Source organism: Lynx canadensis, chromosome C1 (assembly GCF_007474595.2).
Source record: "Lynx canadensis isolate LIC74 chromosome C1, mLynCan4.pri.v2, whole genome shotgun sequence".
Lineage (NCBI taxonomy): Eukaryota > Metazoa > Chordata > Mammalia > Carnivora > Felidae > Lynx > Lynx canadensis.
The window spans coordinates 28,852,850-28,867,249 of NC_044310.1; the positions used below are offsets into that span (position 1 = coordinate 28,852,850).

The 14,400-nt window shown below is 54.6% G+C and overlaps 3 protein-coding genes across 5 annotated transcripts; 2 read left to right on the forward strand and 1 right to left on the reverse strand.

Moving 5' to 3' along the window:
- The first annotated feature begins 2,653 nt into the window (after nt 1–2,653).
- Nucleotides 2,654–8,381, forward strand: MANEAL (mannosidase endo-alpha like). Of its 2 annotated transcripts, XM_030324139.1 has the most exons (5): nt 2,654–3,246; nt 4,495–4,604; nt 5,477–5,553; nt 6,686–7,344; nt 8,277–8,381. In XM_030324139.1, the coding sequence occupies exons 1-4, from the start codon at nt 2,697–2,699 to the stop codon at nt 7,320–7,322; spliced, it is 1,374 nt and encodes a 457-aa protein (XP_030179999.1). In that variant the 5' UTR covers nt 2,654–2,696; the 3' UTR covers nt 7,323–7,344; nt 8,277–8,381. The 2 variants fall into 2 exon arrangements, with proteins under 2 accessions (XP_030179999.1, XP_030180000.1); XM_030324140.1 differs by lacking the exons at nt 2,654–3,246; nt 5,477–5,553; nt 8,277–8,381 and having other exon boundaries at nt 4,534–4,604; nt 6,686–7,392.
- A 569-nt stretch (nt 8,382–8,950) lies between these two features.
- YRDC (yrdC N6-threonylcarbamoyltransferase domain containing) lies at nt 8,951–13,080 on the reverse strand. The gene is made up of 5 exons (XM_030324142.1): nt 12,674–13,080; nt 11,960–12,074; nt 11,716–11,835; nt 10,157–10,299; nt 8,951–9,866 (listed from the first exon to the last, which is right to left on the reverse strand). The coding sequence occupies exons 1-5, from the start codon at nt 13,063–13,065 to the stop codon at nt 9,794–9,796; spliced, it is 843 nt and encodes a 280-aa protein (XP_030180002.1). The 5' UTR covers nt 13,066–13,080; the 3' UTR covers nt 8,951–9,793.
- A 33-nt stretch (nt 13,081–13,113) lies between these two features.
- Nucleotides 13,114–14,337, forward strand: CC1H1orf122 (chromosome C1 C1orf122 homolog). 2 transcript variants are annotated; one of them, XM_030324145.1, is made up of 3 exons: nt 13,114–13,191; nt 13,417–13,618; nt 13,862–14,337. In XM_030324145.1, exons 2-3 carry the CDS (start codon nt 13,571–13,573, stop codon nt 13,955–13,957), a joined length of 144 nt encoding a protein of 47 aa, XP_030180005.1. In that variant the 5' UTR covers nt 13,114–13,191; nt 13,417–13,570; the 3' UTR covers nt 13,958–14,337. The 2 variants fall into 2 exon arrangements, with proteins under 2 accessions (XP_030180005.1, XP_030180004.1); XM_030324144.1 differs by lacking the exon at nt 13,114–13,191 and adding an exon at nt 13,241–13,324.
- The last annotated feature ends 63 nt before the right edge of the window (nt 14,338–14,400 follow it).

Consider the following 14,400-nt stretch of genomic DNA (forward strand, 5'->3'; position numbering starts at 1 on the left):
CCCCAATGCCCTCCTTGCTCCCGAGTCCCTTGGTCAATCTCTGCTTGAGATTGATAGGCAACCAATAAAGTGCTCCATGAACTCATCATCTTGTTTAGAATTAAAAAGTAATTTATTAAAAGATTATTCCAGTGTTTCACATTGAAACCAGGCCTCAAGGAAAACTGAAACTAGAGATTCAATACCACTAAGTTCCTCGCTGTCCCTGTTCCTTCCCCAATGGTACTATATATATATATATATATATATATATATATATATATATTTTTTTTTTTTTTTTTTTGTGAGAGAGAGAGAGAGAGACAGAGGATCTGAAGCAGACTCCATGCTGTCAGTGTAGGGCCTGATGCGGGCTCGCTCCCACAAATGTTTCCACCAACCACGAGATCATGACCTGAACCAAAGCCTCTTGCTCAACTGACTGAGCCACCCGGGCACCCCAGTTAACGGTACTACTTTTAGAGAGAAAGATTGAGTCTACCCTCAGTACCAGCGAGAAAAAAATCCCAGAGAAGGGTTATAATTGATGACCCTTGGGTGGGTGTCCATGATCAGTACAGTGGGGAATGGGCACTATCATTGGTTCCTTGTGGGTCAGGCTCCCAGCCCCAGATCAAACCATTATGGCTGGGTGGTAGTGTCTGGGACTCCAGACAGGGCCAGTGGAGGCCACCATTACATTGCAGGGCATTTCTGGAAATAGTGGAGGGATGGAGAGCTGGGGAAAACACCCGCCAGTTTTCTAAAACCATCACCAGTCACTCCCACTTCTTGCTTCCTCTTTCACGAAGCTTTCCTGGCTTCCCATTCCTCCACCCAACCCCAAAATGCTGGTGTTCCTGAAAGTTCCTCTTCCCATTCTTACTCATTTCCAGAACCATTTAATACCATGGTAGAGCAAGGTCTTCTCCCCAAGTTTCAATCCACCAGAAACATTTAATCTAATCTAGTCATGGTAATTCCATCCCCTTTGGCAACAATTTGGGATGAACGGGCAGGCCTATACCAGATTAGACTGATGAGCTTTAAGGAGAAGCTTGCTTAGCCCTTCTAGGAAAGAGAAATGGGTCTTACTGTTGCCTGTTGGTTGGGGAAAGGGAGCATGCTGCCTCAGCTGCCCCCAAGCAGTCATTTTGTGATACGAGGGGAGCCAGTTTGGGTAGGTTTTGGTATGAAGTCAATGGCGAGCACAGCAGAGCAGTGAGATGGAAACATTTCAGGTTCCTAATGATGTTGTTTGAACCAGGGAATCTACTCACTCTGCCCTACCATTGGATGTCCTGCATTATGAGATGATACATTTCCATATTGCATAAGCCAGTGTGAATCAGGTGTCTGCTGCTTGGAGCTGAAGGCATCCTACTTACTTCACACTTACTACTATGAATTCTCTCAAACTCGCTTTCCTTGGCTCCAGACCTACCCACATTCCCCAACTTTGCTCCTCCTCTTCCTGGGTTTCCTACAATTTTTTTTTTTTTTTTTTTACTTAAATAAGAATCAGGTGCCTACTATTATGCCAAACCTTATTTCAGACACAGCAGCTAGAGCAAGGTTGCTGTCATCATGGACCAGTGAAGGAGGCAGACAATAAACAAAACTATTTTCTGAATAAGTAAACTCATGAATAATGCAGAGTAAGAACTCAGTGTTGAGTGAGGAAGGTGTCATTGCCTATAGAATATCACACCAGAGACTGGTTGGTATTCACTCAGCAAACAGCCCTGGGAACTGAGTGTCAGACCCTGTTCTTGCAGCCCCCCTTTGGAGTCTAGAAGGGTATTAAGACCCAGGGTCTGCCCTCTGGCGCCCAGAGTCCGGAAAGAATGGCCAACATGTACCGAGTGCTAATTTTGCCAGGCCCTGTTTAAAGTGCCTTTCGGTAACTATCTCATTTAGTCCTCACCGATCCTAGGAGTTTGTCCAAAGACAAACAGCCCTGGACAACAGGCCTGGCACCAGCAGTCTGTCCAGTGACAAGAGCTCTTGGGTTTAGGCCCGGTCCGTGTGACTTTGTGCAAGTCACGGTCTCCCTTGTCCTCCCACGTTCTAGCCAGTGTCTGTAGCGTCTGACTCCTGGGGTTTTCCCTCCCCAAGTTTCGGAGCCTCCCCGGGGTGCGAAAGGGGGTCTGAGTGCAAAGAAGGGAGGTCACTGAGAACAGCAGGAAGAGGGTCGGTGAAGTCAGTAAAGAGGGACCAGTAGGGAAGGAGATCCACGGCGAGAGGGTCAGACTCCGACATTCGCATTCTTCCCTACCCTGCCCTCTGCTCCCACGCCCTCGGGCGCCGCCGCCCGGACCTTCTCCTGGGCTCGGGAAGGAGGGCATTCCCTTTCCTCCTCCAGGTGCCTCTACGCTGCTGGCCCGGGACGAAGGGAGACGAGTGCTTCGTGAGCCACGCCACCCGATTAGGCCCCTGCTCCTTTGGCCCAGGGCACTAGCAGTTCTGCCACTCTTCGCGTCCAGTTCCCCCTCGACTCCTGACCACTTGGTCTGCGCCGCCTGCATTCTCAGTGTGCCGGGCCCGCCCGCACTGCGGGGGAGAGGCCGGGAGCCGCCCACGCCGCGCTCGGTGCTCGGCGTCGCCGTCTCCCTGGGACGCGCGCGGGCTGCACGACGCGCGGGAGCCGGGCGGGCAGCCATGGCGCGGCGCGCGGGGAGGTAGCCGGGCGGGCCACGGGGAGCGCAGGGGCCGCCATGGCCCGGCGGCGGCGCCGCGCCTGCATCGCGCTGTTCCTGGTGCTGCTTTTCGCCTTCGGCACGCTCATGGGTCTGCGCACGCTCAAGGCTCCGGACGGACTGCCGGCGCTGGGCCCGGGCCTGGAGCTGGCGCCCTTTGAGCGACGCCCGGAGGGAGTCCCCGCGCCCGCCGCCCGGGCCCCGGCCGCCCCCGCCGCGCCGCCGCCTCCGCCTCCGCCGCCCCGCACTGCCGGCCCGGGCAGCCCCCCGGGCCCGGCCCCCGCGGAGGCCGAGCCCGCCCCCGGGCAGAGTCTGCGCGTCTACTCGGACCTGCACGCCTTCTACTACTCCTGGTACGGGAGCCCGCGGCGCGAAGGCCACTACATTCACTGGGACCACGTCATGGTGCCGCACTGGGACCCCAAGATCTCGGCCAGCTACCCCCGCGGCCGCCATAGTCCTCCCGACGACTTGGGCTCCAGTTTCTACCCGGAGCTGGGGCCCTACAGTTCTCGGGACCCCGACGTGCTGCGGGAGCACATGACCCAGCTTAAGGAAGCCGCTATCGGTGAGTTCCCCCCACCCTCGGGCGGCCCTGTCCCCCAGCCTCGCCCTTCCTCGTTTCCACGCCACAACTCCCACTGGTCCTGTCACCGAGCCTCTGGTCCCACTCACCCTTCTGCCTGGCTTCTTACTCCCTCCCTTCTACTTTCATTCAGCGCTTACCACGCGGCGCCGCCCCTACCTTCTAGCATTAGGTCTCCCCTACTCTGCCTTCTGACCCCTTGCAACAGGGCCCTTTCGTAGGGCAGAGCTGCTGGGAGGGCCAGTGGAAGAAGGCATTTGCTCCGAGCTGTCCCAAGGAGGGACAGCAAGGAGAGGGAGCAAGAGTCTTCCTGTCTCTTGGGCTTCTAGTCTTAGGTAAGTGAGGCCTGGGTATCCTGGCCCTGCAGGAGTGGGGCTCAGTGGAGTCATGCCTGGGATGGCCTCAGCTTTCACACCAGATACAGGGGTAGGGCAGCAGCCCTTCCTGGTTTTGCTGGCTGCAGAAAGTTTACCCATGTTGTATGATGGACCCTGCTCTGTTTGCAGGGTCGGGGGGGGGGGGGGGGGGCAGCAGCTTTTCATCAAGTACTCTGCTTGAAAAGAGGTTCCTGGGAGCCTCTTTTGTAGGCAGGTTCTGGTGGGGAGGCTCATTTCTTTCAGATTTTGTCACTGAATTCTGCTGGATTTTACAACACATTTCAATTTATCTATTGATGGCTAGTGAATGGGGAGAAATTGAATGCCAGAGACAATGATGGGAGGCATTCACAGATAAATAACACAGAGGCCATCCCTCAGGATCTTACAGTCTAGAGAGGCAGATGGTCGAGACAAACGTTATTTCCTGTGGGAAGGATAAGATGACCTCGGCTTGGGACTCTTCTCCCCGCGGGACCTTAGATGTGCCCCTTTCCTCCAGAGACAGGACTGTGGCCTCCAGATGGGTGTGGTGTTATGCACCCATTTCCCTTTGTTCTACTCCTTGGAAATGCAAGCGACAGCCTAGTCCTACTCAGGCTTTTGTCAGGCTCCTTCTCGGCCTGGTGCGCAAAGGTTCCCGTTACCGCCTCGCTTCAGCACCGCGGGCGTGGACAGCTCCAGGACGCTAGGCTCTGGGATCTGATGTGCAGGAAGTAAACCTGGCCTGCCAGAGCCCCGCTCAAGGTTTCAGGCACAAACCATTTTGCATTTGGAGATGGCTTGTGAGGAAACACATCTGCGTCGCATGGGTACTCTGTGTCTCTGAAGTAGCTTCTGTGTTGTGTCTCAGGCGTCCTGGTCCTGTCCTGGTACCCACCTGGCATGGCTGATGATAACGGGGAACCCTCAGATGACCTGGTGCCCGCCATTCTCGACACCGCCCATCAGTACAATATCCAGGTGAGTCTCCAAGAAGAGGTCAGGTGCTCTTTGGCCCATTCAGATTTCCCCTTCTCTGCCCGCAGGGTTAGTTCTTGGCATTAGCCTAAGTATGGCAAATACACAGCAAGTGTGGTGTTGGGGGTGGGGCTCTACGAAATAGCCCCTGTCACTCTTATTTTCTTGAATTATGGGGGAAAATGGGGAAAACTAAATATAGGAGAAATGGGGGACTCAATAAATATCAGATAGAAGTTAGGTTGGAGAGCCTGACTCTGGATAGAGGGCAGGCAAGGACCCAAATGCGCCCAGAAACTCAACTCCAGCCTCAGACCCCTAGTGGGAGGCAATGCTGGGCCTCAAGGCATAGAGTACAACCCATGTTCTTGGCAGGCAGGCGCGCTTTCAAGAGGAATGAATGAGCTGAGTGAAGCATGTCCGGTTAATTTCTCCAAATGAACCAAATAAGTCATTCCCCTCTCCGGTGGCGAAGGAAGATAAACAGCAGAGAGGAGCCCCACTCCTGTTCCTGAGCCCATCACTGACATGTTTAACAGATCATAGCATCTCTGTCCATCAATGCAGCTTCATTCAGCATCCTTCTTCCCAGGGTTTCAAGCAGCTAATGCCAATCACGTGGAACTGGCATGTGAGCTTTAAACCTATTAGCCATTCAGTCACAGCCCATCCAAATGGTTCCCAGATGTCCTGCTGTGGGAGGTGGGCAAGCTTCTTGCCCGTTTTCTTGGCCCTGAGGGCAGTGGCTGCTTTTGTCTCTATTATGCCTACAGTTGTCAGGCCCTCTCCTTCAAGCCTTAGGGGAGCATGAGCCTTATAGGTTATGGCCCCTGGGCAGATACTCACCTGACCGGTATCTCCTCTGTCTGTGGCAGGTGGCCTTCCACATCCAACCCTATAAGGGCCGGGATGACGTCACTCTGCATGACAACATCAAGTACATCATTGACACGTAAGGCTGCTGTGGGGCCTGGATTCTGGTGGGGATCAAAATGGGGGTGGGACTGAAGGTTTAGAAAGGTAGGTCAAGACACACAAGGGCAGAATGCTTGTGTCCTCAGCAGCTACTTCACAGTAGACAAACGGGCCCCGGGCCTTGGGGTCAGCAACTTGGGTTTGAGTTTTGATGCAGCAGCCTCTAATCTGTGATCCGATGCAAGCCTCTGAACCGTTGACTCTTGTGAGAGTTATGTGAGTTAATATATGTGAAAGTAGCTTGTACAGCGTTTGCATGTATCATCCACTTATTCAGAAAACAGTTGAGTGCCTTCAGGTGTCCAGGCACTGTCCTAAGCCCCGGTTGTATGGTAATGGGCAGGACTAGCAAAATTTACATTCCAGTGTGTTGAGGCAGTGAAGTGCACAGCGGTTACACATGAAAGATCAAATTGTGACCCATACTCTGAAAAAGCAATTGAGAAAGAATAAAGCAGCATATTGTGTTAGAGAGCATGCCTGAGGATGGGTGCTATACTTTAGAAAGAGTGGTCAAGGGAACCTCTCTGAGGAAATGACATGTGAGCTAACTAACACCTGAAGGAAGAGTCAGCTCTTCAGAGATCTGGAGCAGGCAGAAGGTTCCAGGCAGAGGGCTCTCAGATCCAAAGGCCCATGATGGGACAAGCCTGATGGCAGAATAAAAGGCCAGTGTAGCTGGTGTGTAGAGATGGGGTTACAGCAGGGACAGAGGTGGGTAGGGCCAGATCAAGTAGGAAGGGGCCTTGCAGGTCTCAGTACTAAGAGCAATCAAATGTGATTAAAGAGAGTGGATTGTAGGGAGCCAGCAGTGGGAGCCTGGAGACCGGTTAGGGGGCTGTTGCTGCAGTATAGATGAAAGACAGGGGGTGGCATGGTGGAGGGCAAGGAAGTGAGGCTTGAATACAGGATCTCTGAGGCTGGGGACGGGTGGGGGGTGGAGGCCTGGGTTCTTGCTTAGAGGCATGATGACTCCAACTGTGGGGCCTGGCTGGATCCAAAATTGCACTTGGACATCAGGAAAGATCTAACCCATGGCTTGTCCTACAGCTGTACTGGCTGCCCCTCTTAGGCGGCCAAGTCAAGTTCTTCTCCCTCTTGCTCCTCAGGTATGGCTCCCATGGTGCATTTTACCGCTATAAGAACAGCATGGGCAAGAGCCTCCCACTCTTTTATATCTACGACTCATACCTGACGTCCCCTGAGGCCTGGGCTCACCTCCTGACACCCAATGGGCCCCACTCCATCCGCAACACCCCCTATGATGGGGTCTTCATAGCCCTGCTGGTGGAGGAGGGCCACACCCACGACATCCTGGCTGCCGGATTTGATGGCATGTATACCTACTTTGCCTCCAATGGTTTCTCCTTCGGCTCCTCCCATCAGAACTGGAAAGCCGTGAAGAACTTTTGTGATGCCAACAACCTCATGTTCATCCCCAGCGTGGGGCCTGGCTACATTGACACCAGCATCCGGCCCTGGAATAACCACAATACTCGGAACAGGGTCAATGGCAAGTACTATGAGACAGCCCTGCAGGCAGCCCTGACGGTGAGGCCCGAGATTGTCTCCATCACCTCCTTCAATGAGTGGCATGAGGGCACCCAGATCGAGAAGGCCATTCCCAAGAAGACGCCAACACGTCTGTATTTGGACTACCTGCCTCACCAGCCCAACCTGTACCTGGAGCTGACTCGCCGCTGGGCAGAGCACTTCATCAAAGAGAAGGAGCAGTGGCTGATGTGAGGAGCCTGCCGACGGCCACGAGGTGCCAACGTCCTGGCCTCACCGGAAGGTGTCGCTGCGTGGGGCTCAGCTGAGGTCATGGGCACTCGCCGGTCTCCAAGTCAGCGGCAGGCCGCCTCTGGGTGGGCTGTCAAGCCTGGGCCCACGTGGAACAGAGCTTGTTCCTTGGGCAGGTGGTGCCGGGGTGCTCTGCGGTGACAGGAAACAAGGCAGGGTTCCAGAGGGAACCACAGAGGCTGGCGGGTGACTGGATTTAGCCCAGGGCAGCTCCATAGCCTGTCCCGACACTTTAAAATAGTCCCTCCTCGCTTGGAACTCAGCAGGTTGGTGTGCAGCGGAGCCACCAGGTGACTGCTCTTCGGAGGGGCCAGGGCTCGGGGCTAGCACATGCCCTGCTTCCTCTTCAGCCTTCCTCCCACAGCACCTGTCTTCTCTAAGTCAGGGAACCGGATTTGAAGCTTCCCAAAAGGGAAATTCTAGATTGAAGCCCTTCCCGGTAGACTCCTGAACCCAATGATCAGGAAATACCCCTGAGCATTCATTCATTCATTCAACACACACTAATTGAGCACCTTACTATGTGCTAGGCGCTAGGGAGGAACTTGACCTGGCAAGGTCCTTTTTCTTCCAGAAGCTTACAGGATCCAGCTTTCCTTCTTTGGTGTGGCCTTGTAGCTAGTGCCTGAGCACAGTTTCTTTTTGCGGTTTTACCCAGCGCTGGGAGTTGTTCTTTTTCCTCTAAGAAAATACCTCTGTGCTCCAGAGCCTCCATTTCCCCAGATGACCATTTAGCTCCAGGGAGAGGACTAGGACCACCCCCCCCCCGCCCCGCCTCCCTTTAGCTGCCTAAACTGAATGAGGCCCACTCAGTCGAGCCATTTTCAGTGCTACTGTGATTTGTATCAATTAAATACGTGGTATTCTCAAGTAAGCATTCTTTTTGCTCTCTTCAAGACTTCCTGAATTCTGAGCCCGCCCTCAAATTCCGTGACAACCTGACATGTGGGATCGGCTGGCCAGCATTGGCACAACGAAGAGTGAGTTTGCTTAAGAAATGAGAAGTTCAAACACGATTTTTAGAGGGGATATGTAACCAACTAGTGCTTATTTACAAATAAACTAATGTGCTATAATTGTAGGAGCCCTCAAAGTAGACCCTGGGACACCTCCTTGGCAAGACTTAGGAGCTACTTGGAAATATGTGCGTTACTTTATGGGCTCAAGACTGAATCCCAGTACTGGGAATGGGGTGCAAGGTGCAGGAGGGGAAGAAGCGGGCCTATGGATTACCACAGGACCCCCGGCTCCAGTTAGGTCATGGATACTGAATGGCACCGATGGATGGAGCAGATGAGGACAGGTGAAAAGGGTTGGATGGTGACCTGTAATAAGTTACAGAAGGGAGAAACTAGGAGGCTTCATTCCCACATACACAATTTGGAAAATTCTAAAAGTACAGCAAGGCCAGGGGCCTGAAGCAGCAAGTCTCATTCGTTGCTGATGGCAAAGCAGCTTGATCAGTTCTTTTGAAGGTGAATCTGTATCAAGAACCAGAAAAATGTTCATACGCTCTGACCCAGCAATCCTCCCCTACGGAAATAATTCAGAAGAAGAAAAATAAACTATTTACAAAACATTTTCTATTAATGAAAAACAAGGTTCAGATACCCAAGAATAACTGTTTAACACTTGGTATTCACATGAATAAAGATGCAGGCTGCTGAGTAGACACTGGATTCAAATAAAAGTGTTATAGGTATAATTTGTTATAATTTATTTTATGAATAAATACGAAAAGAGCCACTGGCTGACAGAAATAGTAGAGATTTGCTTTCCAGTATTCTCTAATTTGGACCTCCCCAACCCCACCCCTTGCCAACTGAGCTCACTTCCCACAACTTGCCCAAAACGATGGCTCTTCCTGGCATCACAGCACACCATACCACCGGCCTCACTGGTTCAGAGGAAACAGTGTGTGGCCCGTGGCTCAACAACCTTTATCCTAATCTGGTTCCAGCTTCAGGTGCAGAAACACATGCCTTTGGTCACTTGAGACGTTCCAACAGCACCAGCTGGTGCACTGGCTGATCTGGACCTTAAAAGCCACCACCCACCAGAGGGGAGGCTCTGACTAGATTCCAAGTCTGTTCTTTCAATGTTTCAAACATATCTTTTAAGAAGAAACTTATTAGGACAAGGCCATCCTAGGAATGTGCTCAAATAAAGTGTCTAGTCAGCTTTTGGCTGATATGAAAGTACAGTTCATAAATATGACCTCCCCCACCAGTGTGAGACAAAAGCAGCAGCTTCTGGGGCCTGGTCTACAGGGTTCAGAGGGACACACTGCCTGAAAGCGTCAGACTAGTGATGCTGTGGCCCCCGTGGCCTCTGTGAATGAGGCCTTGCCAGTCACCAGCGAACAGACACACAGTGTCCAGCACCAGTCCTCGGGCCCTCCCTCTTCCCGAGATTCACGAGCCGGATCCGTGTGAGGGGAGCAGCCCGTACTTCTGCTGGAGGATGGCTGTAGTTCTCTCCAGGGCACTGAGGAGGAAATGGAGGGCAGTTAAAGTCTGACTCCTCAAAACCCTGAGCCCACCAGAGCATGGTGATCAGCTCTTCAATAGATCATTGATGAATCCTTTGAAATCTGAAAAAGCCAGCAAACACCGGCAAACTTAGTCCCCACCTCCATCCGCCAGTTCTTCAAACCTGCTCATTCCCCTCGGGACAAGATAGGAATGACAACCTTTATTCTGCCGAGGACTTTTTTTTTTTTTTTGCACCTTCCAACCCCCTTCCAATTCTATCCCCATGCCACAGCAAAGACTCACCAGCCTGGGCGGATGATGCCAAACTTTCCAGGTACAGATAAGTCAACCACAGTTGAGCCCAGGCGATACTCAGAGCTCTGGCCATCCCCGATTGGTCCCCCATCAATGATCAGGGACAGCTGAGGCCAGAGGTCCTGGAACTCCTGAGAAGAAGGAGAGGAAGACCATGGACGCTACCTCTGGCGTCTGCCATGACGTCACACTGCACCCAGAGTTCATAAGAAAGCAAAGACCGCACACTTCTAAAACAGGAGGCATCTTCCTCTAAGCAGGGAAAGGAACCTCACACAGTGAAGGTCACCTGTGCCAAGGACACTGCCTTAGCGCCTGGGATACAGCATCCTGTGAGGTGTGAAGCCCTCCTAGGTCGGTGCCTCAAGTAACACCTAAAACTCAGAGAAACTCTTTCTGTGCCAAGAGGAGATGCCACACAGATCTTCTGTTGGGGATGTATAAATACAATGACTGGAGTCCTACCTAGGTGGGTGTCCAAAGACGTGGAGGTCTACCCTGAGCTTCCGCCCAAATTTCTATGTCACCACATTCAAGTGACTTTATCCAGGACACTCTGATTCTGGATCTCAGGATCAGTAGGGTAAGGGTACGGAGAGGAAGACAGGTGGATTCTCACGTGCATGCCACCAGCACTCAATCCTTAAGGGGCTACGGGAAGGATGCCCCTCCAAAATCTGTGGATTGAACTGTTAACTGGGTTAGAGCATCACCCATTCTCCCCAGCACTACCACTCACGAAAATGCTGCAGTGGTGGCTAGGCCTGGGCATTGGGGACGGAGGGTCTTAACTACCAGCTACTGTGTTGGTTGGGTCAAATGTTTGCGGACAAGCCAAGAATACCCCCACCCCCACTGCCTCGGGCACAGCCACGGGGACCAGGTAAAGCCTGCAGTCCCAGAATAAGAAAGGATGCTGAGCTCTCACCCTCACTCTCTAAGGCCCCTGACCGCACTCTCTTTAGGTCTGGGCTTGGGAAACCCCAGTACTTTGCTATGTTTTACATTTAAGTTCTGTAGGAAAAAAAACGTGTGGTGGCATTTCTGTGTGTTCTCATTTGTTCTAAAGCCATGCAGTCAAGGCAGGATTAGGATAATCCTTTCTTTGACATGGCTATCGGCCGAGGTAAAAGAACAGGGTCAGGAGTCCCTGGGACAAGTGACACAACCTTTCAGAGCCTTAACTTTCTTTACAGCACTAATGTAAAGGCTTATTGCCTAACGACATTTTCAAACTGCTACCATCAAAAAAATGGGGGAGAAAAAAAAATCACTTACTGTAATATTTCTTATTACTAAAAACACAATAGGAAGAAAACAGCAATTCTCCCCCTCACCTCTCAGACTTTTTAATGAAACCTTTTCAAGATCCTTTCATTTGATCCCCCCACCCCCACCCCACCCCTGCCAACCAGGCCGACTTCCCACCATTAGAACAAATGGGTGTCTCTTGCAGGTCATTCCAGTGAACCATCAACCCCACAGATTCAGAGGAATCTGTGTTTGGGCTGGTGATGTTTCTGCGGGGAGGACTGGGTAGCTCTTACCTCCACGTTCAGAGAACTGGCCTGGGAGCTGAGGTTGGCACTGGTGAGAGCAAGTGGCCCCCCAAACACCTGAGCCAAATCCTGTATGAAGGCATGGTCAGGAATCCGGATGCCTACGAGCTATAAAGCAAGGGGAGAGGATCATCAAAAAGGGTGAGACGGGTGGGGAGTGGGTCTGGCCTGGATCCTAGTGAAAGCCAGATGGCAGGAGTCTGGGGACACAAGAAAAGCAAATCTGACTCACAGGAGTAAAGGGGTTCAGATCCTTATTAAGCTCCTCAGAGCGTTCCAACACCAGGGTCACTGGTCCTGGTAATAAGTCTTTCAGGAGCCCCTCGGGTACTCTCACATGGCAATACCTGGAAGACAGAGGGGACACAGATCCATCCAAGAATGAAGGGTCGCTGCTGGTCCTATTCCAGACTATGGACAGATCTAGAAAAGGGGACTCTTGGGACTACGATGAGATCCGTCTGTATTCCCTCTTCACCTCCCTGAGAGTTTGAGACGCTGGGCTCCAGAGGAGCACTCCCGTTTTGGGGCCCACATGCCTCTGGTCTCTGAGGCTACAACAGCTGAACCGTTATCACGCTCCATGTTTCATTTTCTTCAAGGCATCCCCCGCCCCTACTAAATTAAGCTATCGTGTTTGTTTCCTTTTTTTTTTTTTTTTTAAACCATGGGCGTCCCTCCCCTCCCCCCCCCCCACCCGCCCCCCGCCATTATCACAAAAGCGCCAGGAGAGTAAGGACCCTGACTGCCTCGTTCATCGCGGCGCCCCAGCATCTCGTTCAGACACTGGAAGACGTTAAGTGCTCGATACACATTTCCAGTTCCGGATTCCTGGGTGAGCCTGGACAAGCCCCTCCCGCTCTCTGCGCCTCAGTCTCCCAAGCCTGTCACCGGAAGCCCCTCCCGCGGTGCCGCCCTCAGCGGGGCCGGGTCGGGGCGGCCTCACCTGTAGACGTCGGCCACGCGGCCCAGGCAGACGGCCAGCGGCTTGGCCTCACTGCGGCCCTTGAGGCGATACACAGCTCCCAGTGCCGCCGAGCAGCTCGCCGAGCAGGCCAGGCCGTACAGCGTGTCGGTGGGGACGGCCACCACGGCGCCGGCGCGCAGCTCGGCCACGGCGGCCCGCAGCGCCTCGGTCCAGCCGGCGCGCTCCGGGCTTGCGGCCCGCACGGCCCCGCTCCCCGGGAGCCGCAACAGCCGGGCCCCCGGCGCCGCCGGAGCGGGGCTCGGTGGGCGCAGGAGGCGGCCCCTCCGGGCGGAGCCCCCCGGCCCCTCGCTCAACCCCACGCTGGCAGCCACCGCGGCCCTCAGCCCCCTGCACGGACGCGCCGGAGACATCCGCCCGGGCCCACTTCCGGGAGGAAGTGACGCGCCGAGTCAGCTTCCGGACGGGGAAGCTCGGCCCCACCTCCACGCCGGGCACCTTAAAGGGACCGCGACCCCCAGGAGGATTGAAGGAGACCGGTGGGGACGGGGCGGGGCGCAGCCTTGCGGAGCCCTAGCGCAGCGCTGGGGAGGGGGGCGGCCGAAAGGGGGGCGGTGGTCGGGCCGCGCAGGCGGAGATGGAATGGGGCCCGGGCTCAGACTGGTCACGGGGGTGAGAGGGGGCCCGTCGGGGCGGGGGGAAGGGGCTCGGACCCCGCGCGAGCGCCGGCCCTGACCGTGTGTCTGTCGCTCTCTCCCGGGCAGGGAGGCTGCCGGCGTGGACCGTGGGAAGGCGGGGCTGGGGCTCGGCGGGAGGCCACCCCCGCAGCCGCCCCGGGATGAGCGCGCCCAGCAGCTGCTGGACGCGGTGGAGCAGCGGCAGCGGCAGCTCCTGGACACCATCGCCGCCTGCGAGGAGATGCTGCGGCAGCTGGGCCGCCGGCGCCCGGAGCCGGCTGGTGGCGGGGTCAGTGCCCACCCCGGGCTGGGCCTGGGAGGTGGGGACTGCCCCGTGGCTGGACTTGCTAAGCCCTAGCTTCCCCTGGAGGGTGGAAGAGTGTCCCCACCGCCTTACCCCCAGCCTCCTTTCATCTGGGCGAGAGGCTTTGAAAAAGTTAAGTGCTAGCCGAATGCCAAGTGGCCATATCCTTGCGGGGCCTAATCCAAGGCCTTTCCTCCCAGCCTCACTTTTCCTTTCTGTTCCAACCAGAACGTCTCAGCCAAAGCCGGAGCGCCTCCCCAGCCAGCTGTCTCCGCCCGAGGTGGCTTTCCAAAGGATGCTGGCGATGGAGCTGCGGAGCCCTGACCATCCCTGATGGGCGCCCTGACTTCTCTCCCTCCCGGGGCTGGTGGCTGGACACTGAACAACCCCCTTCGATAAAGGGGCCAGTCTTCACCAGCAGTGGCTGGTACTTGGCTCTCGGCCTGGGGTGGCCGCTCTGCTAGCAGCTGGGTTTCACTCCCACTTCATCCTGGCTGAAGGCAGTGCTGAGCTTTGAAATGTAGCCAAGGAATACCCAGTCTGATGACCCGGATTTGGGCAAGACCAGCAGTGCTCTCCAGAGTGGTCTGACCTGCTTTGGGGGATCCAGGTGGTGTCACATGTCCATTTCATGCTTTGGGGGCTCCTAGCCCCACCAAACACTTTTAGCAGAGCCTTGATTAAAAGGAAACCTGCAGACTCTCCTGGTGACCGACCTTTCCTTTCTGTCCCCTGAGACTCAGCTGGGGAGGGGGGAAGTGGTTGAA